Below are 27,922 nucleotides of genomic sequence, written 5' to 3'. Positions count from 1 at the left end.
ATCAGATTTATTAATCAATGTCGTTGCCTTCTCCAATCTAGGGCATCGATTAAGCAATCGGCACCCTGCTCTTGCCCGGGTTGTTCAGATGCCCTGTAGATGTCTCTGTTTGCAGCACCAAGGAACAGAGGACAATCATTCAAAGCAGTGACGTCGCCTGGGTGATGATTTGCTTACTTGGAGCAGGAGTGAGTTTGGAGCGGGTACTGTGAAATGCCTAACCATGATGTTGCCTGGATAATAACCCTGTCAGTGGAGACGGAGGGATATTGAGGTAAGGAGCATGACAGGACATGAGTGCCTTGATCTATTTCGAGTGTGTTTCAGACTGGACATTTTTATACAGGTGGTCCTGAATCTGAACGTGCTACTTTTCAGACAGACTAGAAGGCTGCTATACAAATAATGTTTCCGTACCATATTGCATGCTACTTACTGAGTGTTTATTGTCATTGAATATAAGTAGCCTAGCCATTTCAGACATGTTGAGAATGCCTGAAGTTTGTCCGCCGCTGAAATTGGGAAATTAAAACTTGATTCGGTCTTGCAGTCTCGTCAAACCGTGCTGTAATTTTAGATTGGTAATTTGCGGGTATAAGTATATAGCTTTCGGTAATAGATATAGCCTAAATCTAACGATTTATCCCGATGAGTGAGGCTATAGGGCTAAATGGTTGGTGTGCACCTGATGCGCTCTGATGTTGCGGATAGTTGGGACCAAGGATGTAACCTATCAGCATCACTCGAGCGTGCCTGGAAGTGGTCCACAATGATTATAATGTTTTGGAGCCAAGCATTAGGTTACTTTGATATAGTTCAATATTCTTGAACTGGACGAATAAATATGTCGCATGTGCAGGATCATATAATTATATTGATGGACGGCATAAGATATTTGTACAGTTTGATAACTTGTTTTACATTGGTCGTATAGAAGTGGTATTATAGAGCTATAGCCTACTCCTTTGTGGTAGCTAATTGGCGGATTTGGCGCAATAAATAATAAACAATATGTCTAAATAATAATGACACGTATATGTTTGTGCGCAACCTGTTGAAGGTAGTGGCTGATACATGGAATGATATGGCATCTGTTCACTTTGCAGACATTATTAAAGCAGCACTGTCAAATGGACTTCAGTGTAGGCTACATCAATCTGATTTTTCAGCATTCTGTTGTCATTATTATTATTCATGTTGAATTGGGTATATACTATGGCATTATAAACCAAGTCAGATATTGAACATATTTTAGTTTTGTTTCTTATTTATGATAAACAAAATAATATGCTACAAAATAATATCCTACTGCATAAATATTCCCTCTCAATGAAGTACTAACTGAGTTATTCTGCGCTGTGATCTTCTTCCACCTGACTTCCTCCCTGAGCTACAGCACAACAACCTAAAGGCCATTGGAGAGCCACACCTCATGCGTGGGCTCAGCGAGGGTCCGAGTGGATACGGGTCTAACAAACATGGGTGTCCTTCAGCTCCACAACCCCACACATCCTAGCACGCTCCTGCAGCGGGCCAATCAGATGCGCCTGGCGGGAACGCTGTGCGATGTTATAATCACCGTGGACGGCCAGGAGTTCCCAGCCCACCGCACCGTGCTGGCCTGCACCAGCAAGATGTTCGAGATTCTGTTCCATCGCAGCAGCCGACACTATGCCCTGGACTTCCTGTCCCCCAAGACCTTCCAGCAGATCCTGGAGTACGCCTACACGGCCTCTCTGCAGGCCAGCGCCGAGGACCTGGACGACCTCCTGTACGCCGCCGAGATCCTGGAGATCGAGTACCTGGAGGAACAGTGCCTGAAGGTGCTGGAGACCATCCAGTCGGAGGAGAGCGAGGACGCGGCCGTCAGAGACCACAACGACCACAGCCGCGCCAGGCACTGGAGGCAAATGTTGATGTCCAAGAACAAGCATTCCGAACAGGACGGAAATAACTGCACAACGCTCACTGCCCTCCATCACCTCGCACTGTGTCAGATGTCAGAGAGCACTTCCCCCGGCCCACAGACTGAAGGGGCTCCCCCGTCGAGTCCCGGGCTGCACAAAGATGTCGATATGGAGAGCATGCAGGCTCTCCAACAACAGCCCCAGTATTTTGGCGTAGCCATGTTGGCCTCATCCCTGGCACCAGCAGGCAGCATAAAGACAGAGAGCATGCAGGTGGATGAGGCCAACGGCTACGAGGGAAGGTCCTCCAGCGGAGGAGAAGTGAGCTGCATTTCAGAACAGCCTCGAGACGAGGGCCCGGGAACGCCACTCCGAGGCAGCGTGATCACCAGCGCCCGAGAGTTACACTCGGGCCAGGACGATGGAGGCCAAAGGGGGAGCTCTCTTGAAAGCTTCCCTGGGACAGCCGAGAGACATCTGGCCTCTCTGTACTCTATGCCTTCCAGCCACCCGGAGGAGGGGAGGATACCGCTGTCTGTCTCAGTGGCCCCATCATCCCTGGTGATGCCGCTTGATCCAAGGGCCTATGGCGGCCTCCTGCACCAGGGCCTGCTCCACAGGGAGCTGCTCAGCAGACTGGGCCAGTTTGCAGCCGGGATGAGGCGTGAGGGCCAGGCTCAAGGCCAGCTATGCTGTGGTGAATGTGGGCTTCAGCTGCACAACAGACAGGCTATGGAGCAGCACAGGTAGAGTAGACCTCCATCCATCAACACTCCCAAGATCAGTCTGTTTATTATTATTATTACCCTTATTATTATTACTGTTATTATTATTATTATTATTATATACAGGCTATATATCAAACATAACACACACACGCACACTCCAAACTGTTCATTTTTTAAAATGAGGCAGTACTGCCTCATTAAAGTTGGTGTTGTGACTTTATATATTGTCAATTACTTGCATGAGAGGGGAAAGGTGGTGGAGTTAGTTGCTTTAGCAGACAGTTTGAGGGTCCAATGGAGTTAAGAGGTTTTGTCCAAAGCGTTTTTTGACTACTTCCATTCGTTCAATATTTTCGAAACAACACAGACGTAAAGGGTGTTCAATATCATTCATTTATGAAAAAGAAAAAAAAATCAAAAATGGAGTTAGGTGGTTTCCTCTCGACAGCAACAACTAGAGTGGTGCCCATTGGGCACTGGCGTAGGTGGAACGATGCAAGTTGGAAATGAATGCCCCATCAAGTTATTATGTCTGTGTCCCTTTTATGCCCTTTTATATGGAGTTCTTTGTCAGGCATGCCCAAATATAGAGTCTATGCAGATGTCAGAACAGGCGGCCAGCTCCATATATGGAGTGAACAGGTGTGATCAATTGGCTAATTTGGGCCCTGTCATAGGCTTTTGTGCTAGGCTTTTTGTGACACTGGGCACTGCACTCCCTGTGGTGGTGTGGAAGGTGTGTGTCAAATGTGAAGTCGGTGGGGCAAACGGTTCTCGAGTTATGTGGTTTACAGACGTATGTACAAATGTACGTACAATTGTTCAAGTTGCTCCGGTCCGAGTCCAAGTCGAGTCCCAAGTCGTTTGGTCCCAAGTCCAAGTCGAGTCTCAAGTCAATCCAACCCTCAGGTCCGAGTCCCAAGTCGAGTCCCAAGTCATTTGGTCCCAAGTCCAAGTCGAGTCCCAAGTCTTTCTGTTGTGGGCAAGTCAAGCCGAGTCACAAGTCGAGTCACAAGGTTGTGTCAAGTCTAGAATTTGAATTTTGTTATTTGTCATGTGACTTGTCATGATTATGAATTGATTACCCAGGACCGAATGGAAACAAGACAGCAAGGACTTTTTTCAGTGATCCCTTTTTGATCAGTGTTTGACTGTACCCTATACCGATTACATTTCTGCCAATAAAGTATTCAATCAATGAATCAATAGATATTCCCCACTGTATTTCACTGTACTATGGCTCCCCCTAATCACTCCTCGCCGTTTTGTCCCTGTACGCTGGAGCAGAGGCAGTGCAATCTGCGCATGCTCACAACTGTCACTGTGTGCCTCCGTGTTGACACTAGTTTACAGACACAACTTCACACTTAGTACATATGGAAATATGGAATATACAATTGGATCTGGGTGTCTTTCAGCAACACTAACTCAAAGGTAGGAAGCAACTTTTCAATCTACTGCAGCTGTGTGGTGAAAATAAAGGTTTTGCCTTAGTGTGCTTGCGCTGCACACCGACACTGTATTCAAATACTGTATGCTCGGAAACAAAACAAGTCACAAGTCATCTTGTCTCGAGTCGAGTCGGGAGTCATTGGCTAGAAAGTCGGAGTCAAGTCTCAAGTCTCGTTGGTCTTTTACCTTCCAAGTCCGAGTTGAGTCGCAAGTCTTTACATTCAAAGTCCGAGTCGAGTCGCAAGTCGTCAAATATGCGAGTCGAGTCAGACTCGAGTCGAGTCACTATGACTCGAGTCCAATTGTCTAGAGACATTGGTGCATTTTTATATTAGGATAAAATGTGCAATATCAAGGGCAAAGTGTAAGGTATAGTCAGAATTATAGAAGGACTCAGTGACAGTATCCTGATATGGCTAAGCATGCATGTGCCATATGGATATATTCCTTGTGCCTGCATGTGTGGATAGTGGTAAATGTGTTTATGTACTAGCAGATAGTCTTTCTAAAGAATGATGATGATTTGTTCCATGATCTGTATGATTACTCCGTATGTTTTTCAACATACAGTAGGCGATTAAGTCACTGTCAAATTTAGAATCGGGGAAGAGTGTTAATCTAATCTATTATGTTAATTTGTTCTCAGAGACACCTGCACTCATGCCTGCAGAGTGAGACTTTCTGGAAAGTCATGAATTAGATCTTTGTTAGGCACTTAATATAGAGCAGCCTCCGTGTCGCATAATGCTTCTATTTACAAAGCTACTGCTTTTTTCCCCCCTTCTTTTTTCTTTTCTTTTTGATTACTTCTACAGAAGTGTTTACACAGGCTGTTTTCGAAACTATTTGATATCTCTGCTGTCTGAGGGAAGATATATTTTATATATATATATATATATATATATATATATATATATATATATATATAAAAAAAAAAAATATATATATATATATATATATATATATATATACTGTGTATATATATATATATATGTATATATATATATATAAATATATAGTGGAGATTTTTTACTTTTTAAGGTAAATACTTTTCATTGGTTAAATATTTTTTTAACCAACACAGACGTAAAGGGTGTTCAATAGCACTGATTTTGCCTTTATTTGATGCACTGTACACAATAAGTTGACAGGAAATGGGGAGAGAGATGGGGAGTGACACGCAGCGAAGGTCGTCGGGACTGGGAGTTGAACCCGCAACACGCTGTCAGGTTGGATTGAATGGAGTTAGGAGGTTTACGCCAAAGCACTTTTTAATACTTTCCATTGGTTAAATTTTTTTTAAACCAACAAACAGACGTAAAGGGTGTTCAATAGCATTGACTTATAAAAAAAAGAAAAGATATGCATTCCTCTGCATCATTAGAGAACTTCTCAATAGGAACCAGGCTGAACCTTTCAGGTTGTTGATGGATAACGTCTGCTGTGTTGATTACTGAAATTCAGGGATTTGTCAGTTTGTTCAACCATCTCATATAAAAGCATTTTTGTTTCTCAAATGAACAAGGATGAAAGATTACTACATATTACCCGTCTGTCATTTGAACAGTAAACTACAATCCCATTGACCATATTTGCACGATGACAATTTTGCACTTATGTCATGAAACCTAATGAGGCCACCAACCTCATCCCTTAATGACTCACAAATGCATGCGATTGACATTTCATGTTTGTGCCACACAATAAAATGTGGCATACTGTGATTCCATTTGCACACTTAAATGTAAGTTAGCCTTAAATGAACACTCACAGGATTTGACTGTGTACTCACTACTCATGCAGATAGTTTCCTACATTTTGTAAATAATACATTTTAAATAATTCATTAATTAGAGGGAAAGGAATACCTTAAAGTGAAAATAGCAGCTCTATAGATCGGTAGCTCGGTAGATCGATAGATCGGTAGCTATTTTCACTAGTTTGGGACACAGGGAGACATAACATTTCTCTTCTGGTTCTCGAGCTAAAAGGTTTGGGAACCACTGAGATAGACAGATGTCATTGTCATTGGTAGGGGTCATACTGTGTTTCGTTTACACCGGTCTCTTTATTTGTTCGTCTCTAAATGTTCTGATGAATTGAAAATGGTGGACCCTGTTGTAAGTGTAATTTACTTTATCAGTGTGTCGTCCGCAGTAACAGTCTTTGTATTGAGTTGTGCTTTCATGTGAAATGTACTCATTCTGCAAACTGTTAATACATATTTCAATCAATCAATCAATCAATCTAACCAGGTCAATGTATTGTTTTATGTAGACCTCTTGTAACCTATAGGTGGTTGTACCTTTCATGCCTGGAACACATGTTGGTGTGTGTGTGTGTGTGTGTGTGTGTGTGTGTGTGTGTGTGTGTGTGTGTGTGTGTGTGTGTGTGTGTGTGTGTGTGTGTGTGTGTGTGTGTGTGTGTGTGTGTGTGTGTGTGTGTGTGTGTGTGGTGTGCGCGTGCGTGTGCGTAAATGCGGTTAGTCATGAAGTGCTTGAAGCCTACTTTGCCTGCTTGAAGTTTGTGACTGACATGTCTTCTCTGAGCTATACAAAAAAAAGACATTTGCAAAGAGTACTTTGTATGAAATTATGTAAAACTGGATAATTCCAGCACTTATGCAGGGAATGTACTGTAATGAACTGCAATTATATAAAATTACAGGCAAGAAAAAAATAAGAATAAAGAAACTGCGCAGGATGTTGGACACTGACAGTGTGTATTTTTTACTTTCTTATTGATTAGTGCCTTTTAGGTTCTATGAAGTGGCAACTAAGGCATACAGTATGTCTAGGAATTTAGGATCAGTCAGGTTGCTGAGGCAGATCTGGAGATATACGAGTATTTCTAAGTTGGAAGTTTATTACAAGTTAGTGGTCAAGCAGTTCCCTGACTAACTCAAAGAGCACAGGCCCCTATTATTATTATTATTATGCTTAAATAAGATGCTCCCAAGAAGAGATATCTTAAGATCAGCAAACATGTTTGTCCAGCTAGCAACCATCCTGGTTAGACCCCTACACAAGCACAACGGGAGTTAGAGCTCGCCATAATGTGGAGGGGGGGAAAAGCCTATTTTATGCTCCATTGTATGATGAAACTATAAATTGGGCTCAACATGGTTAGAAGGGGTTACAATGTGCAGACAAGATGGCACGCAACAGTTATATAAGATATCTAGTCATAGGCAGGATAAGTAGGCCTACTGTTCAAGATATTATTCCACATGATGAGCAAAGTCAATAACGTGGTGTACATTTTTGGTGTTACATTTTCAGGATAATTTATTTTGACCACAGATTGTGTTCCAGCCATGGATGGCTGTGAGGCCATTCGTTGGTCAGAGGGGATATAAGGATAACGTGTGTGGTTGGATGCGTGTGATATGATATGATGGCTTGATCGCTGCAGGCAGAGCTTCAGCGAATCATCTCCCCCCCCCCCCCCCCCCCTTTAATAGCAGTGTGTGTGTGTGTGTGTGTGTGTGTGTGTGTGTGTGTGTGCGTGTGTGTGTGTGTGTGCGTGTGCGTGTGTGCCTGCACGTGTGTGCGTGCGTGCACATGTGTGCGTGCGTGCGTGTGCGTGCACGTACTGTATTTGTATGCACTCTGAAATTAGCCAGATATCCTATTGTGGGTGTCCTCTTAGCATTCATGCAGTGTGATTCACAACAGCAAAGGCTTCTCTCACTAATGATGTTGCATTCAGTGATTGATTCGTGTCAGAATGCAAACGTGCTGTTCTTTATGGGGACAACAATGCTACTTGCCTTGGAGGACCTTACAGAAAAGGAATAGAAACATAGCACTATTATGTTTTTTCTCTCTCTCTCTCTCTCTCTCTCTCTCTCTTTCATACATGAAATTGTATTGTATTGTATTGTTTTGACTAACATTGCAGTTGTGTTTTCAATAGGAAGCTGCATAACAGGGAAAGGGGCCATGGCTGTGAATACTGTGGCAAGATCTTCCCGGACAGCGTACGGCTAAGGATGCACATGCTGTCTCATGCAGGTGATTATAATTAACCATCACACATTGATCTGGGTACAACCCAGCCAGCCAGACAGACGGACGGACGGACGGACGGACGGACGGACGGACGGATGGACTGACTGACTGACCTGACTGACCAACTGACAGACAGACGGACAGATAGACTGACTGACAGACAGACACATTTTTGACCCTGAAAGAAATTCCTAACTTGAAAGGTTACTAGAAAGCTGAGTAGGTACAACGATGCTATAAGTGAAATAGAAAGTAAAATATACAAGCAAAAAATATGTTGGCACTGTTGACATGTATACACATAGCAGCAATGCTAAGAAGGTCAAATATAAGGGCCATAATAATAAAAACAACAGGCCTCTAGAATTGGCAGTGCAGACTGTGAATTAAAGGTTAACATGGCTGTGGACGTTTCTGCGGCACATAATCCACAGTCTATTCTAGGCTACTTTGTTTGGAAAATCTCTTGCCACCGTAAATATTGCTCCCCATATTAAGATCACGTCTGTACTGTAGATCTGTGTGTGTGTGTGTGTGTGTGTGTGTGTGTGTGTCTCTCTCTCTCTCTCTCTCTCTCTCACACACACACACACACACACACACACACACACACACACACACACACACACACACACACACACACACACACACACACACACACACAGACTGTCTCTCTGTCTCTCTCTCTGACTCTGTCTCTCTCTGTCTTACTCCCCGCACCACCACCAAAGTCTTTCAGTTGAATCTTTGTGTGTTTTTTGGGAGATTTTTGGCAGTTCGCCAGCTCTGCCCCTTCTGAGTGATGACATCATCAGCTGCCGGCAGGCCTGGGTGTTCTGCCAGTGTTCCGAAGCGTGTGTGATGGCTCGCTCGCAGATGTGTGTCCAGGAACACACTGTACCCAAATGCAGACTTAATCAGACCTGACTGCTCTCCCAGCTACTTTATCCAAAATAGAGAAAGAGGGGGAGAGGCGGGAGAGAGGAGGGAGGGAGAGAGGGGGGTAAAATGAAACTAAAATAAAAGCAGAGACCCCGGTCTGAATATGAGAATAGACAAGGCTAGCTTAGCTCTCTGTCCCTCCGTTACATTGACATTTGTTCAGGGCAGGGTGACATGACACATGAGAGAAAATCATTCCCACCTTAAACAAATGTTTAGAAAGGACTTTACCTGGGCCATACCATGCCCTGATGCCACCTTGCTCCTGTGGAGCCAGACTGGCATATACGTGCGCTGGCTGCTATTGCTGTCCCTGGCAACAAGGTGCTCCTAATTTCCAATTCACAAAGACATTCGAATTTGAATTCTCACAAAATTATATCCTCCACATTCCCTCAATGTGCTAACACATAATGCCATGGGGAAAAAAAGAGATGTCGATCTTATTGTCACCGTGTATTTCAGTATAGCAGCCTTAGATCCCGCTGGTTGCTAAGGAGCGAGTTCTCCGCCCGTTCTAATGGGCTGATTTAGTATTCAGCTCGATGCTGGCTCTTATTTTGGTATGCCAGACAAAGTGTTTTGATGGAGGACGATTGCAGCCGTGTCTGGAGACAGTTTGATGGTTTATGGATGAGAGCACACTCCGTGCCTTTGACTGCACAAGACAATGCACTATGTTCTCTTCCTCCCTAATCACACAATCTCACACAACACAACACACCACGCTGGCCAGCGTCACACAACATTAGGATCCACCACACTGCCATAGCATTTTATGCTTTGGAAACTTCTGTCACGCACGTTTTTATTATTTATTTATTTTGCCGTAGAAAACAAAAGCAGTGTTCCAAAACAATAACAGTTTTCTTTTAGGGGGGGGGGGGGGTAGAATGAAACATATGAAGCAGTTGTGCTGCATTTGTGTGTAGAGGTTATAGTGCGAGTTGAAAGAGGACCACATTTAGTCTGCCGTGTTCAGAGTTCCCAAAGCTTGTGGGTGTTTTAATGAGTCATTTTAACTTCATTTAAAGCCAGCTGAGCAGAAAATAGATCAGGGAATGAGCCCTGGGCCAGTATGGATCTGCAACCGATTTACATCTCAGTGAGAGCCAACCCACATCCAAACAGCTGTAAGTGAGTGTGCATGTGTTACACTGTACATGTGCGCGTGCAGGTGTGTGTGTGTGTGTGTGTGTGTGTGTGTGTGTGTGTGCGTGCGTGCGTGCGCACGCGCATGGATGAGTGAATCCGTTTGTGTCTCTGTGCAGGTGTGAGTGCATCAGAATTCAACATTTGTGCGAGTGCTGTACACTCTGTGTCTTCATGAGAACAGCCATGGGCATTCCAAAGGTGGGCTGAATAATACTGTAGTTGCACTGTAGCATGTGAGGGGCTTTGGAGTGTTGACTCTGAAGTGTGTTTTCTGTTTGTTTGATAGAGGGATGTGCCGCAGGCGGAAAGAGTCTGCTGTTGAGAGAACACCCAGTCCTTCTGTGGCCTCTCATGCAGACAGTGTGCTCAGTGTTCAGAGTCTGATAACGGGGCATGGTAAATAAAACTCTTCAGCGCTCTGTTGTGAAGAGGCAGGCTATGGCACACTGTCTGGTGCCATTGTTGTCCTGAGTTGCTTTTCTACCCTGGATTCTTCCATTCCATTGTGCTGCCATGTACAGTATAGTTAGTATATGGTATGTGCTTCCTTAACTTACAGCACTAGTATTTACAGACTAATGAGAAGCCCCAGGGAATTTCAAAATGAACAAAAGGAAAACAGACGTGACTCTGCTCTGATGTCCTACTGTAGGTTCCTTTTTGTTTTTGCTAAATTGAGGTTGTCATTTCTATGATTTGTATCGACTGCAATAAGAGCAGCCATATAAAAAGCTCACGTTCACACGTATTCGTTCACAAGTATTTTAATACAGTGAAACCCGTTGCTTAACTTTATATTGGTGGTTATGTCTCATTAGCTACAAATGTCAGTATTATTTTGAAATGTTTACAAATGTATTTTGTAACAGACTACACGAAATTAAGGAAACACAGTAAAAAGCCACATTTACCACCAGTAAGACGGCCTGAGGCAGAGAAGCGACCTCACCCTAAAGGGCGAGGTCATGTGCACGCATCCGCCTGGGTGACAGCAGACTGCTGGGCGAGGGCTGGCGCTTTGGCATGGGGGGTCAGATCAACATAAATGGAATTAATTCTGTACTGGCCATATATGGAGCATGTCTTGATTGGACAGGGTTTGATGAGGTCAGATCAACATATGGAATGTCAGAACAGGTCAGCTCCATATATGGAGATCTTAGGCCGGTGGCAGCAGGGGCAGTGTCTTGAGTGTACAGGGTTTGATGAGGACCCAGGTAGGGCCGGCGGGCTTTAATTTTCAGGCCTGTTGAGAACTCTAGTTTTCGCTGACGGGCATGGGTGCTGGCCTGCTCCATACAGATCTAGGTGATGATCCAGTCTTCTCCATTATGGCAATATCCAGGGTTTGATGAGGTCAGTGTTGTGATCTTCATACATGGAGAAGGCCATATATGGAGCATGTCGCGAGGCGTGACGGAACGACTGAGGAAATGACTGACGGACTGACTTATGCAGGTTTTCATAGTAATCTATGACCTACCGTTGCAATAAGGCCAAACCTCAATGAACAAAAACATTTTGATTAATTAATGATAAAGTTACAAAATGTGAAGAGAACGTAATTTATGAACAGATTATCACAGGTGAATAAATAAGTAAGTGGTTAATACTCAACTGACATCACTTTCTCTTGGAACAAAGTAAGACAATACTACATGGATACCTACAATCTTGTTCAAAACAATGAAAATAACTAATTATGTTTTATTGGTGTGACCATGACGGGCAGCAGGTACATTAAGCTGGGGCCCGCGGGGTGAGTAGCACTGGATTAGGATAAATGCTCATCGTTGTGATTTCCTACAGCTCCTGCCGAAGCACTGGTGTGTGATCAATGTGGAGCCACGTTCTCATCAGAGGATGCTCTGGAAGCACACAGGAGAACACACACAGGTACAGTACAAACAAGTACACACACCCACACACACACACACACACACACACACACACACACACACACCCCTGCGCGTTACGTTACGTTAATGTGTGTCTTGGAAAGCATCACATTTGAACTATTGATTAAACTGTGACTTTGAAACTTTTGCTCGTGGGTCCAAACTTGCTTGTCATGCTGTCTGGGTTAAACTGTTCCTGTCATTATGCTCTATAATTTATCCACTCTGGGGTGGGGAGTGGGGGCTCTCACATATCACCCACTAATATCTTTTGGCATCCATAGAGTGTACATGCTACTTCACTCAACAGCCACAGGGGTTGTTTGTTTGTTACTGTTAGTTCATTATTATGTGATAGATATACCATGGTCTGTTCCTGTGTTAGAGTGGCTAAAGTATTATTTACCATACCATACTTACACCGACACATTAACCTTCCGTGACTACAATATCCTGCATGTTTTGTTTAGGAATACCTTTCCATAACACAAAGGAAGTAAAACTCAGAAATGTCTGAAACATTACAACCAATGACCTTTTTTTTTTTTTTTTTTACCAAACCACCTCTAACCCAGTCGGGTGAGTCTTTACCGTTGGTCAACAGCATGTATGCCTCGCGGTGTCTGAATCCACACCTTTTCTGCTACTGTCAGAGAAAGGTGATAACCCTCTCCGGAGCATTGGCATGTAACTGTAACTCCAGGTGGCACACACAGTATGAATACTTAATGCTTGTGGACATGGAGGGGTGTTAACGATGCCCAGAAGTCTCTACCCTCATCTCTTCGGGTTGTAAACATCCAGAGCTCAGTTTCACCTTGGCAGCGTATCCAGTGCAGGGTACAGAAGGGCATTACTCTCTCATTTTGTCATGATCTCAGTTTGGTCTAGTGTGACCCATGACCTGTTTTACTGCCTCTCTACTGTGCCTCACATCACACTGCACTGAAATTAAATGAAGGATAGGCTATGTTTTTAGTTGCTTTAGGATTAGCTTGTTCACATCTCCATGGATAAATTTATATTTCATTAAACCTCGACTGTACTTTACTTTCACCAGATCACATAGCCTTGAGATCCAGATCTTGATTCAGAGTGTTGTGATAGTGATACCGTGGCTTTGTATTGCCATTAGGTATAACCAGTGAGCCAAATGAGTTTCCTCTTGGCAGATTAACACTTGTCAGGCCTCGCCAGCTGCAACAGTGGCCCACCCCCACTGCTTTAAGGAGACCTTCTTAAGCAATTTGGCAGCATTTGGCTGGGTTTACTATAGTTTACGGTATAAAAGTCTCTTTTGCTATTTTGATATGTCAGAGGTGAATGGCCATGGAGTTGCTGTAGTTTAAGATCAAAGAGAGGAGGGGGTTCACTGGGCAGGCTGGAACGTGGGAAGGGAAAGGGGGTGGCTTCCCAAGGGCATGTGGCTGGCGGGTGGCACTGGATGCCAAGACTCAGAGGAAAAACAACATCATGTGCTGCTGTTTACTCCTCTCTTACAGCACTGTCATAGTCTCCTCTGACCTACTTATCAGTGCCCAAAATAAAATAATGGATCTGTCTCTGAACTGCGCGAGCAACAATGGCGTTTGTTTGGTTACGACTACTGTAGTTATGCCTCTGGGGTATATTCAGCGTTTTGACTATAATTTTATGTAAAGAGTTTTGCAACACCCAGTGACTGTAGATAATCTATCCGACACGATGGCAGTGACTGGATATACTGCAGAGCATAATACTCGCTAACTATTCTGCCACATTACCTTCTGGGCAAAGGCTGTATGAGTGTTGCCACTGTGGGTTTCAAAGCAGCTGCACTTTTCACAGTCATGCATTTTAAACTCCGTCCATCAATAGAATATGATGACTGTCTGTGCCAGCTCTAATTAAACAGTTCTATAACCCATTCAGCCACGCTGTGGGCTTTGCCATGTTGTTGAAATAAACCCTTTACCCTCACCTAATTGCGTGTCCGACTGTCCGTCATTATACTGGCCCCTACTGTTAATACCCAGCTAACATTCACACAGATTTTAAGCTGAATGGATGTAATGTTCTAGTTGCCTGTTGCACTGGGTCACAGTGGCATGTCTGCGCTTCCTGTTGTTCGGCGTATAAAAGGAACACTGTCACTACAGTGTACTCTAGCGGGGTCTTCGGGCCAAAGACCCCTTATAGCTGAGAGAGAGCTGAAGCAGGGACAGCCTACTACTGTAGATGTAAAACTGTGACTTTTATATGTAGTAGACATGTGACTTTTTCATAGATTTCAGATAGCTTCATAGTCTTTATGACCGCACTATCGTCATCAGCATATTTTGGATTCATGTTTATTTGTATTTAACCACTTGAACCGTCAACACCTTTCTCTTAGCACGTTGTGCGCCTGTAGATTTGCTATTTTTTGGCAAAAGTACTCATCAGAATATGGATGCTATAGGGTTCAAGTGGATATTGTAAGAAAGAAAAATCCTATCACACAAAGATTTTGGGGCCCTCCTGTAGTAACTCTGAGGACCCCCTAGCGCAGGGGTGCCCACAATTTTTGGACTTGAGAGCCACTTTCAAAATGACCAGCTCAACTAGATCTACCCACCAAAAAAAGATTATCCCGTTGCTGAAATTAGTTAAAAAATGTACCTGAGGGGGCTGATGGAATAGCGTCGCGGGCGTTTGTGTTTGTTTGCGTTTGTAACTTTGTAATGCTACTGACGTTTGTGCACAACAATCTTGAAAACAAAGTATTGCATTGTGGGTTTGAGCTGACAAGTCACCTTAATTCAAGTGTCAAGTCCTATTTCAATTAAATATATTTTTAGGACCATGTATGCCATGCTGTGATCTACCTGCACAGCCTTTGTGATCTACTGGTAGATCACAATCTACCTTTTGGGTACCCCTGCCCTATAGCGGTTCCAGACCCCCTGTTGACGATCCCTGTACTATAGTCTCCATCGATAAAGTACTGTATGCTTAATGCAAGAAATCAGCGCAGTGGATATGGGGAGCAGGAGTGTGACCTCAATGAACTGGTCCATGGAATGGTGGTTAAACACGAGCAACGTATCTCTTGTTGCATTAATTATTGAGCTGGTTGTACCTCACTCGGGTAGATTAGCAGTCTACTGATGTGTGCCTGAGGTCATATCAGGTACTGTAGTCTGCGCGCGCATGTGTGCGCGCGTGTGTGTGTGTGTGTGTGTGTGTGTGTGTGTGTTTGCGCTCGCGCGTGTGTGTGTGTGTGTGTGTGTGTGTGTGTGTGTGCGTGCCTGCCTGCCTATGGTTCTAGCATCCCCATAGCCACAGTCAATGCATCTGCAGGGAGTTGTCTGAGTGAACACGCAAGCATGAATGTACCGGGTCATTTGAGGTCTAGCACACAATGCAGCCTACATGACTGTGTATGGTTAACTGGGTCATGAGTGTCCGAGACAGTTAGCACACTATATGCACTGAGCTGAGACATAACGGGAACATTATTTAATGCAGCTTGTGTGATGATGGGTGTCATAGTAAATTCAGTATGCATGGCCTTAAACCATGAGGCAGCCTCGTGAAGTGTGGATTTACTAAAAAATGCATTATATTCCTCTGCATTGTCATGGTGGGAGTGGATTTATTTTAACCCATTAATACCTGAGGTCAATTCTACAAATGCCTTCAGTACAGCAGTTTGCACTTTCAAGATAAAAAATGGGGATAATCTAAAATGACACAGATGCTTTCCCGGTATTACATATTTCTACTAGAATTTCTGAAAACACCTGGAATGACATGCCCAAAATAAAGAAGTCAGATTGAAAGTGGGTTAAGCTTTGAGTTGCAAATGTGGCTTGCAATTTACATGCAAGCCTGTTAATTAGGACAACATACAGTACACAATATACATGAATGAAAATATGATTGTTCTTACAATAACAAAAAAAAGAAGGAAAAAAAAGAGCTGTTTCAGATATTTATTTAGTTTGGAAAAAAAATGTTGGATTGTTTAGTGGTTGAAAAGAAGCATAGTGTTGAACAAATCAACATCATTCATGTAGGTGCTTACTGGACATTAATTCTAAAGTAAATCTACCAAATAAGGCCAACGTGCCGAAAACATGCTGGAGATTTTCATTCATCATTGAATGCAATCTCTTGTTCAATTTGCAGTGGGTTTACTCCCAGATTCTCAGGGTGGGAAAACTTTTGTCAGCCATTTGAAAAGGAACAGGCTGCGCTTATTTGTGAATGAAGGGATTAGCTTGAACACGTTCACCCAAGGAGGACCATGATCCTATCTGGTTGCCTAGACACATGGTTTTGTCTCTGAGGCAGCGTGAGAGCTTGGCTGGGTCCCACCTCAGTTGGACTGAATGAGTGGCAGATGTAGCAAGGCGAACTGTGTTTAACCACATGACCACGCAAGTCTTCTCACACCCTATTTTGTACATAAACTGAAATGGCGTAAAAATCTGAAGCCAATCTTGATTTAATAGCATCACCGTTTGGCATCTCATCACAAAAATGATATAATGAGAAACACCAAAGATTATATAAATTCTTCTTTCTTGCATTGAGAGGAGTAGTTTAAGCTGAATTGCTTTTCCCACTGGAAAGTGTGAAAGGCATACTCTCACAGGACGAGACAATGCTCAGTTCGCTCTCCATCCTTTGAGGACCACCATTGATTACATGGTATTTACCCCATTGAGGACCAAGGGTCAAGGGTCATCCTGTAGTCCCATATCCATTGTCTAGTTAAGGGTGAGAAAGCAGGGGGCAAAGACAAGCCAACTTTAGGACCTACTTTGTTACAGAGAAAGCTTCTCAGCACTGAGAGCTAAAGCCTATTGGAAAACACTACGGGCAATACTTTTTGTTTGGAAATGTTAACTGGGAGCACTGAAGCACGTAGTGATCAGACAAAATGTCATCACGCACACAAACACTTTAGGTTCATTTTTACGCCATTGGACGGTGGCGTCGCTAGCCAAAACTAAAACTTCTAGAAGCTAACAACACGTTGTCACGGTAGCAGAAAGTTGAACCCAAATGCAGAGCCAAACACAGGAGCAAAATTCAGATATTTATTCACAATATGGTGAATTGCAGATTGTGGAAGGTTGCATGGCAAACAAACATGGAGGATGAGGAAAGCAGTCCATGCAGGAAGCAGGCAGACGAGCAGGCAGTAGAATAGGTGAGCTGGGTTCTGGAGGAGAGGAGAAGAGCTTGAGTTTGGAAACACAGGAGCAGATACTAGGAAATATAACTAGACTATAACTTCACTAGAACATAAACACTGGCTAGAGTCAAGCTATAGTACTACCATGAAAGGTTGAACAATGATCTGACGATGAGTGGAGTGAAGACCAGGGTATAAATACTGTCAGGGCTGAAGAGTTGATGGCCGGCAGGTGTGTCAATTGAGTGCGATGAGGTGACCACAGACAGGTGTGCCAAGGCTGGAAGCTGGGAGGAAAGCCGACGCCCACACACAGCCACAATATGGCAACACAGAGCCCCATACTGTGACAGTTGTAACATGATGCATTGTTATCGTGTATATCTGACACTGTTGTGCAGTGAAGTAGAAGTTTAGCTTTTGTTTACACATTAGGATCTTGTTTGCCATATTTATTTTTAGCATTTTGTGTAGTTGAGCTTAGCTACTCCTGGGATGTTGTTGTCACTCGATGTCAGCCTGAGATCAACAGTCAGAGTCTTTTGATGGATACATTTGTGATGTTCCCTTCCCAATATGGTTTCCATGACGGTAAATGAGTAGACTGCCTGGCAGACGGGTAAAGACTAATTTATACTTAAAGCACTGACTGGGCAGCAGTGGCTCAGGTGGTAGAGTGGCCGTTTTGTTTCACAGCTCCCCCTGGGTTAGTGTCCAAGTGCTGCACAAGACACTGAACTGCTGCTTTCCTCTGCAGTGAATAAGGACATTGTGAAGTGCTATATAAATGCACTATTTACCATTTATACTCCATTGTATGACTGTGTCACTCATTTCCGTGCTTATTTTCAGCGAGCAATATGTGGCCTTGAAACAATACATTAAGCTTAAGATTAACTAACATAAAACAGATCTAGTGCTCACACTGTATACAATACATGAAGCAAAAAAGAAAAGAAGAGAAGAAAATTGTATCTATGTATCTATATTCTTATGATAACAACCACACAGAACAAATGTCACAAGCTTAACAAAGCGATGTTATTTTTATTAAATGTATTCAATTCTGAGGTGTCAACTATATGAATAGTTATAATTCCGTGCCCAAAAATAAAACTCTTTGGCTATCTGACACACACACACACACACACACACACATGACACACACACTTAAATACTTAATAATACTTAATACTTAATTACTAATACTCATTTATTTAGTCGGGACAGTGTATATTGATGAACATTACATTCAAAATGCAGTGTAAATTTACCAGATTTATTCTATCTGCAGTCCCCAAGACATCAAACATCAAACATTACAAACAGGACTGACATACAGGACATAGCATACAAATACCTGGTACATTTCAAACGTAATAAGACTAGTAAGAATAAAACACAAGAAAATATTAAACTATTATTAGGATAGGTTTACTCTATTTTGGACTAAGCGTCATACATGATCACAAGACTGGTAATCTTTTAACCATACATAGATACATATATACATACATACATACATACATAGTATATTTCCATCCACAGATAGCTACTGTATGCTCTGAAGGAACTCAAGGACGCATTATGCACACACACACACACACACACACACACACACACACACACACACACACACACACACACACACACACACACACACACACACACACACACACACCGAACAAAAAAACAACAAATGTGTGTGTGTGTGTGCGTGTGTGCGTGTGTGCGTGTGTGCGTGCGTGCGTGCGTGCGTGCGTGCGTGCGTGCGTGCGTGCGGATTGAGCCTAATGCTATGATCACATTGTTTGGTTTTTGAATAATAGCTGTCAGAGCCACGGGACGCGTAGCTAAAAATATCACTAGTTCCCACTATCCCCCTCCTCCGATTCTGTCTTAAAAAAAAAGTCCCCCCCCCTAAAAAAAAAAAGTGCCCAGTTGTGTGTGAAAAAAGTGTCCAGTCTTCATTAGTGCCCACTCTGCCCAATTGCCCATACCGTTTAGATAGCTGTGGACTCTGCTCAGTCTCTGCAAAACTGGACACTTTAAAATAGAAATCACTCCCCCTGCTGGATGCATAAAATATTGCAATGTTGATGTTTGATGATGAAACATAATTATCACAGTTATACATTGGAGGTCGTCTGGAGAATGGATTGTTTGAACCTCAAATGTTTGGTATTTAAGTAGATCATCATTCCGAGTCAACGGCTGCTTGCTGCACAGTGAATTGGCTTTAGTAATGCATGCCGGAGAGAAAACAAGTCTGATGAGACAGTTCTTGTCTGTTCAGTGATACAGAGGCTGGCAAAAGGCTAGTTTTCAACTGAGAAAAAAAGTGTTACATTTTCTGGGGTGCTGAAAATATGTCATTTTGGTCAAGCGAAAGGGTCGTGCGACAAAGTATAAACTATCCATAAGAATAGAGGCTTGGGGAGCAAGGGTCTTTTGTCAAGGTCTAAAATATTGAGATCCGTGGTGTGAGAAAAGGCCCCTGGTCATTAGGAAGCAGCAGCAGCATGAAGACTATGGGAGTGTAGGAGTTGCATGAAGGGCCTAGTATGACTAATGGGTTTGGTCAATGATGCCTTGAACCATATTGTGTATCTATTGTGTTAATGGCCACAGGGTAACACTTCTGACAGGTGCAGCTCATTCCATCAGACTGTGGGGCTATAGTGTTGTAAAGAATGAGGAATGTCTTTCATTCCGTTTGATGCCTATTAGTTAGTTACTGCTAATGTCTATGTCTATTAATGATTGAAAATGATCTGTGCTGTGAACATTATTTTAGGGATATATATACACATACTTCCTTTTAAACCTTTTAGGCTAGGCAAGCTAATAATTAAACTGGAAAAATGTATAAGAAATAATTTTAGATGATGCCTCACAAACAAAAAGCACCTAGTTTAGTGTATTATGTGTAAACACTAAAAACTGTGTTTCGTTTGAGGGAATTGTACAATGCATGTATTTCTTAGAAAATGTGATTTATTCATTATTATTATTGTCGTTATTATAATTATTGTTATTATAATTATTATTTCATTTTACTTTGAGACTGTTAACTCGATTGAACCTGAAGCAAGTGTCTGACACTCTTCCTTCTTAGTATGAGTGTGCTGTATCCCTTTCCCTGCACTAATTCCAATTTAATTGCCAGTTGCCTCAAGGCACTTCAATAACAGTAACAAATGATTTGATTTAGTGGACCTCATCAGACTGCATTTTAAATGCGACACAGCAACCCCACTTGAATTCCAATGAAGTACTGGCACAGCCCTCTGTTTACTAATGATCCTCCGCTGGAGATGTCTGATTGAATCTGAGTCAGGAGCAATGGGACCTGCTAGCATTGTAAATGATCCACAACCTGAGCAAAGAGAGAAATAAGGACCTCATAATCTCACATTAAAGCTTAACTCTTCAGGACATGCACATTATTAGCAACGCGATTGATTAAGCCATCAGTCTAAACATATCTCGTATGAATTTGCAACGCAGGTGCGGCCGAGGGTGCTGGGATGGGGTTTTACGAGACGAGACAGCATGCACACCCTGTAGATCAAATGGTGACTGTATGACAGCCAATGGATGGTCTTCATATTGACGTTCTCACTTAAACTACCCTGCCTGCGTCTCCCCATCTGTATTCCTCTCCACACTCTGTGCAACAGGAAAGCAGCCCCAAAGTGATGCCAGGTCACACACAGGATTAAACTGGATTGTGTTTTTTCCCGCAGTCCTGCCTTTAATGGCTTGATATCACTACTTAACATTCTGCACAGAGCACATAGTGTAGGCATCATTTAGGGTGGAGCGGCTATCAGACGCTCTCTGAGCACAGAGACAGAGGACTTCACAGGCGAGAGCTGACTCCTGATGGGGAATGAGGAGAATAATTACACATCTAACACACCAGGAAGAAGCCATTGATTGTGTGATTGGCACGTTCCACATTGTGTTTGAAATTCCTAAAGAAAACAATGACTTTCCGGGTTTAAAATAGAGTGCATTTAAAGACTGTAGTTGAAAGCGCCCATGGACTTTTGGGGAGAGTTAGTCGAGGTAGAAGCACTTTCTCTTTGAAATAAGCCTGTTTTCTTTTCTCCTTAGAGACTCAGAGAAAGTTGAAGTGACCCAGTTTCACCACTTAAGGCCCTGTCTGTGCACAGTACTGAAATAACTGTGTGTCTCTGTCTTGTGCACTCTCTCCAGGGACTGACATGGCTGTGTTCTGTCTGCTGTGTGCAAAGCGCTTCCAGACCCAGAAGGCCCTGCAGCAGCACATGGAGGTCCATGCAGGCATGCACAGTTACATCTGCAGCCACTGCGAGCGGCCCTTCCCCAGCCACACAACACTCAAAAGACACTTACGCTCTCACACAGGTAAGACAGTGGTGGGAAAAGTACTCACATGTTTTACTTAAGTAAAAGTATCAATACTGCAATGTAGAAATACTCTGTAATACAAGTTAAAGTCCGGAATTAAAAATGTACTTGAGGTAAAGTACAAAAGTATTGGCATCAAAATGTATTTATTATTATTATTATTATTACTTTTTATGCAAAATGTCCCATTTAATGTTTTCAAATGTATGCAAATCTTTTGAAAATAGCAGATCTACAAGCACACAATGTGTTGCATCACGATGCATTGTGAGCTTGCAGATTGGCTATTTTCAAATGGCCAAAATGTATAGGCCTGAAAGTGGTTTAATGTATGTTTTTGTAATATCAAAATCTGCAAATCAACTAGTAACTAGTAGTTTTCACATAAATGTAGTTGAGTAAAAGTACAATATTTGAGATGTAGTGGATCTTGAGATGTAGTGGAGTAGAAGTAAAAGTATTGGAAGTTGGAATTACTCAAGTAAAGTACAAATACCTCAAAGTTTTACTTAATTACAGTACTTAAGTAAGTTACTTTCCACCACTGGGTAAGACATGGTCTTATACCTTATATTCACCATCATAATCTGCTGGATCCTCAAGTGATCCACATCCACATGATCCACATGTGATCACTGAATCAGTGGCATCCGAATAGGGCATTATGTTGTTGTACGTTATCTGTCTGAAGGATTCTAGACAATTTGCATCCACTTTCCTGCTTCCCTTCATGCCATCTCTGTGAGATGACTCACCTCTCTGATGACAGCACTGTACTGTTATGGCCTGGGCGACGGCGGGCGTATTTTGGGCAATTTCATCCTGTTTATATTTGGCGTTCTTAGACAGCCTTTGGGCTTCTACAAATTCACGGCTGTCAGTTCTGGTGCAGTTCATACCAAAATGATAGAGGAAACCCAAATATATATTGAAGGGAAAGCAAATGGAAATGACTTGTCTGCGTGTTTCACCAGGGGTGAGTCTCAGTGCCACAGGAGACTTGGAGATATTTACTGAAAAGATGTCCCCCTTTCTTCTTTTACCTTAAATAACTCTCTCGACTGTCAAGACGGCTTGATGTCTAGACAGGAGAAATACATAATTGATGTGAAGAGACAGAAGTGAAGGGAGTTTCGGCCACGGCTGCGTATCTTGTTTGTCTGCTTCGAAGTAACATTTTGTAAATGTCATCTGCTCCGTATAGTGGCGTGCGCTATTGGGGAGAATCAGCCCGTAATGAGCAGAGCAGTGTATCCTCTGACTTGGTTGTTGCTGTGGACACTGAGATAATGAGGCACATAGGTCATTGGAGATGAGTCCAACCCTCAGCCTAGGAGAGAAATACATTAACTACAGTGTGTGGAAAGACACAGCCACACACGTCTGGGGGACTTTTATTAGCTATTAGCAGACAGCTGGGAGGAGACTCCTTGCATAGTAATGTTAGCGATGTCTGGAAGCACATTGTCCCCACCCCCTGCGACCATTTGACTGGCGCGGATGGTTAAGTTATGTAGCATACACGTCAGTCTAATGACAATGTTGCTGTTTTATATACTGGTCATTATAAAGGGTGTGACACTGCTGTGTTTTTCAGGCGATCACCCGTTTGAGTGCGAGTTCTGCGGAACCTGTTTCAGAGACGACGGCACTTTGAGGGGACACAAGCGCATCCACACGGGAGAGAAGCCTTACGAGTGTAACGGCTGTGGCAAGAGGTTCAGCCTCAAGCACCAGCTGGAGACACACTACCGTGTGCACACAGGTCAGAGGGCAAAACCCCCCCACACTACCGTGTACACACAGGTCAGAGGGCAAAACCCTCCCCTCCCCAAAAGCCTCCTTTTATTTCATTGTTCGACTGTGATGCTTGCCAAAATTAACCGATTTTCAATAGAAACAAAATGCAAAATATTTGTTTTCATTGAAATGTGGCACAATGCTCGCCAAAAGAAATTTGGCAAGTGACACACCCGTTATCTTAAAACAAACACGCTCCTCTCTCGCACGCACGCACGCACGCACGCACACACACACACACACACACACACACACACACACACACACACACACACACACACACACACACACACACACACACACACACATGCAGGTGAACTGAATTAAGAAGTTATTACAGTTAAAGAACATCAAATTGAATCAAAGACTTATTCACCCAAAGCTCAATATTCATACAAAGTTCATGTCATTATGCTCTTCCCTTCCTGAATTGATAAATGTTTTCAGGTGAGAAGCCATTTGAGTGCAAGCTGTGTCACCAGCGTTCACGAGACTACTCGGCTATGATTAAGCACCTGCGCACTCACAACGGAGCGTCTCCGTACCAGTGCACCATATGCCAGGACTTCTGCCCCAGCCTGGCGGCCATGCAAAAGCACATGAAGGCCCACAAACCAGAGGACGTGCCCTCAGACTGGAGGATAGAAAAGACATACCTTTACGTCTGCTATGTCTGAGCGGGACTTAGACCGTAACACACACACACACGCACACGCACGCACACACACACACACACACACACACACGCACGCACGCACGCACGCACGCACACACACACATTCAACGGGGTGTGATTTATTGTGTGTGTGGAAGGGGGTGTTTGTGGATGTGTAGGTATTTATACTTACATATATACCGGTAGGCATACAAACACACACAAGCAGATACAATTACATGCAAATGCATATACACAACTAAAAAGGCTAGAAAAGAACTAGAAAGACTCATTAGCGCGTGAATCTCCGCCAGGAGGTATGCCCCTCTCTCCATCTTTCTGTCTGTCTGCGGCATGTGATGACAAGGTTTTGGGGATGTGCGTGTAAGAAAAGCCACAGGCAATGGGATATAACAAAGGACTGTTGCATCATTATGGTGCATTCCAAAGTGACAGGCTGTATGGAGAAAATTATTTGGACAGTGAACACACCGAAAAGTAGTGTGGCATATTGTCATCACTAAAGACAAACATGACATTACAATGCTGTAGACTAATAATACTTTGCAATACAGTATGTGTGCAGGACGCTCCCATCTCCTCAATGTTCTGTGTAATCTGCAAAGTTTGATTGTTAATTCATTTGGTCAATTTAATCAAATCCAATTTGAAATGATGAAAGGTTTTCACAACCACACCACAAATTTGCAAGTCCTTCGCAAGAGGAAGTAAAGAATGCAAAGTCATTGACGTTACGCCTACACAAGTTGACAGTCAGTTGTAGGCCTACATGAAACTGAAGAGTAATGGCATATAGGATGAGATGTATACAGTATACATGTAAGGTGGCAAACCATGCCAGCATATTCTCTGGAATGAGATCTGATGTGTGTTAAAGGCGCTAAAGACGGGCTTAAGAGAGCTCAAACAAAGTTGAATGTGCATGGACATTATACTATGATTTGGGGGTTTTGAGGTACAGTAGGTCATCACATGTTTACAGTATTTTGGTATTAATCTAATGATGACTTGTGCCAGTGTATAATCTCTGCAATTAGGTTGTAACGATACATCCCTTAAAATTGGAGTGCAATTTTTGACATTTCTTTCCACCCTAAAACATGATTATTGTTATATAAGAAAGAAGATTTTTTTCTAAAAAGTGTACAGTATTTGTTAAAATGCCGTTTATGACATTTTAACACGCCCACCAGGCATGAACTGGTGGCATGATGGGTGGTGATCCACCTGAACTGAAGCCACAGCTGTTGGCTGTATGATAAAGAGGGAGGGGTTAGGGGAGGGTCTGATAGTGTGATGTCACTATTACTGTTTCTTTCATTGGCATTTTTGTCAAGGTGTCAGTCTCCAGGAAAAAACCCTAAATACAAAGGGACATCATTGCACATAACAACCACACCAAGGGGTCTAATGAAGTACTGTCACCTCATAGACACATGGAAAATTGGAAAAAGTACTAAAATCACGGCACTCCATCTTTAAGGATGTACATGTGGGAGAGGAGCACTATAGTTGGCTAGTTATTTAGTAATATAGATCCCATATGCTGGACAGGCAGGAACCTGATTGGTGTGTGCCAGTCCCATAGCCTTGAGGGACAATAATTTCTCTGCTCTGATTATTAATATACAAACATTACATGGTTGTCTTTGACCAATCTGGGAGGGAAAAAAGTGTGTGTGTGTGTGTGTGTGTGTGTGTGTGTGTGTGTGTGTGTGTGTGTGTGTGTGTGTGTGTGTGTGTGTGTGTGTGTGTGTGTGTGTGTGTGTGTGTGTGTGTGTGTGTGCGCGTGCGTGCGTGCGTATATATATATATATATATATATATGGCAATGTGCACAAGAAATATGATGCTGAATTCTGATATGTATTATGTGAGGACAGACACACAGACAGGGTTCATCTCCTGGCGGAGATAATAAATAAACACACACACACACACAAACTCACACCTTTAGCTGTATCTCTAATGAATATGATCAGAGTCAATGCCACAATGGTCATAGTTTCTGACATATGTAATGTAGCAGCAGCTTCACAAGAGAGTGCTAAAGTATTAAACCTGGTCCTCTGCGATCGTTAAGAGTAGAGGCTGAAAAACAATTCCACCAAGACTTGATTAAAATAAGTGACATTTCCTTCCTTAATCTCCTGTGCATTTTTCTGCTGTTGAGTTTGAAGTTGTTTATTTTCTGCATGTTTTACTTGAATGACAGCCATGTTTTGACCTCATACGCTTGATCTCATTAACTGCCTTTTTTTTCTTGCAGTGGGTGTATTTTCTTTCTGGGTGTTGTTTTCTTTTCTTTTTTTTTCAGGTAGTACGCTCACACAAGATTGCAGTCTATTGCAATATAACAGGTCTTGCTATTTATATCTTGAGTTTTGTTACCAAATAATTATGTGCTGATTTTCATCACCCAGGCTGTGTCTCTTGGGTTGTTTTGTAGTAGAGCAAGCTCTACCATACCTCTCACGTTTTCCTTGTTCAAGCCTACTGCATTATGTTTAAATTTCAACACATACGCAGCAAAGTGTATTTAAGGAGTCAAAATTCAAAGAGCCCCAATCTGGCTAGATGTTTTTAAATCATTAACTATATATGTCTTATCACGGAACTTACGGAAGCAGAAGTTTCTATGAGATAGACTTGAGGAAAATGTGAAAACAAAATGTTTATTTTTTTTCTTCAATTTATTTTTTTGTTTTTTTACAAACATTAAAGAAAATTCTGACATTTAATGACTATAAGCAGGTCATTGTCAGTCGTAGTGTAGCTGTTATGTACAAACTGTTATGGTATCTTATCCTTCATGTGAGCCTAACATAGGCCTTATAGTTTTAAATATGTTGTATTTTTGTATTACAGTAATTTGCAATGTGTTTACATTTGGTATGATTTGAGAAACATCTTAATGTGTGTTTTATAAGTCTCTTATTTGATTGAGATCCCTCCCGTGTGCCTCTTTTATAAATAGAGCATTGATGTGCTTGAGTACATGGGTTCGTGCTGTTGGTAGATGTTTCTGGGTGTTTGTTTATTGTTAATTAAAGATAGACTGCCATGTAGATTCATTGTCTGAACATTGCAACTTGGAGGCAACATACTGTGATAGTGAGTGATACTCTGATGCAAGTTCCAAGCAATTTTGTTGTAAAAGTATAGACGCTTCTCTCAAAAATATTCCCTTCAAAGTGACATTGGACTGAGACATTAGGATGAATAGTAAAATCCTCTGTGTTCATTTAACTCTGAATAGTGTACAAGAAGAGCGGTTCCATTTGTGCACTCTTTGGAGTTAAATGAAGGATTTTACTTTGTATGACAAACCTTGGCATCTATGGGCATTTCTAATGCCTTCTGAAATAGCCAACAACGCTCAGTGCCATCAAAACACATTTCAATGTATCTATTCTACATGAACATGCACTATAAATGGAATTCCTCGGTGGACCAAAAGAAACAGAGCACTTTTGTTGAAAATATGTTTTCTTTGATCTTTCTATGTTGTGATAATGCAGATGTCCTTTTATTTGATGTGTTCTTGAAGGATGTGATTAGCGTCGTTTAGATTATGTCTGTCTACCTCAGGACCAGATCAAGGCTTGAGCTGGTATCCAATCAGGGTTGTTCTTCTTGCCATGTGTGCAGTAAAATCCCTCTTCATTACAGCTTTGTAACAGTGTGTGAAAGTGTTTTCTCAGTGTGGATTCAGGCACAACTCTGTACGCGCCAGTGTTCTGTGGCATGGTAAAAAAAAAATGAATAAAACAATTTACTATTTTA

At 42.5% G+C, this 27,922-nt stretch overlaps 1 protein-coding gene across 2 annotated transcripts; it reads left to right on the top strand.

Annotated features, from left to right (window-relative positions):
* The first annotated feature begins 176 nt into the window (after positions 1–176).
* On the top strand, positions 177–27,922 carry zbtb16b (zinc finger and BTB domain containing 16b). Of its 2 annotated transcripts, XM_080772351.1 has the most exons (7): positions 177–274; positions 1,397–2,653; positions 8,006–8,103; positions 12,007–12,093; positions 21,487–21,657; positions 23,258–23,425; positions 23,908–27,922. In XM_080772351.1, exons 2-7 carry the CDS (start codon positions 1,479–1,481, stop codon positions 24,135–24,137), a joined length of 1,929 nt encoding a protein of 642 aa, XP_080628477.1. In that variant the 5' UTR covers positions 177–274; positions 1,397–1,478; the 3' UTR covers positions 24,138–27,922. The 2 variants fall into 2 exon arrangements, with proteins under 2 accessions (XP_080628477.1, XP_080628478.1); XM_080772352.1 differs by lacking the exon at positions 177–274 and having other exon boundaries at positions 1,370–2,653.

Source organism: Protomyctophum bolini (assembly GCF_963924005.1).
Source record: "Protomyctophum bolini genome assembly, chromosome: 9".
NCBI classification, from domain to species: domain Eukaryota; kingdom Metazoa; phylum Chordata; class Actinopteri; order Myctophiformes; family Myctophidae; genus Protomyctophum; species Protomyctophum bolini.
The sequence above is the reverse complement of the archived record's forward strand: the minus strand, read 5'-3'. Positions and strand labels throughout refer to the sequence as shown.

Excerpts from the sequence above, each read along its gene's own strand:
- zbtb16b (XM_080772351.1), top strand. The coding sequence starts at position 1,479 with ATGGGTGTCCTTCAGCTCCACAACCCCACACATCCTAGCACGCTCCTG. Across the intron at positions 8,104-12,006 it reads GCACATGCTGTCTCATGCAG|CTCCTGCCGAAGCACTGGTG; the intron begins GTGATTATAATT and ends GATTTCCTACAG. Across the intron at positions 21,658-23,257 it reads ACACTTACGCTCTCACACAG|GCGATCACCCGTTTGAGTGC; the intron begins GTAAGACAGTGG and ends TGTGTTTTTCAG.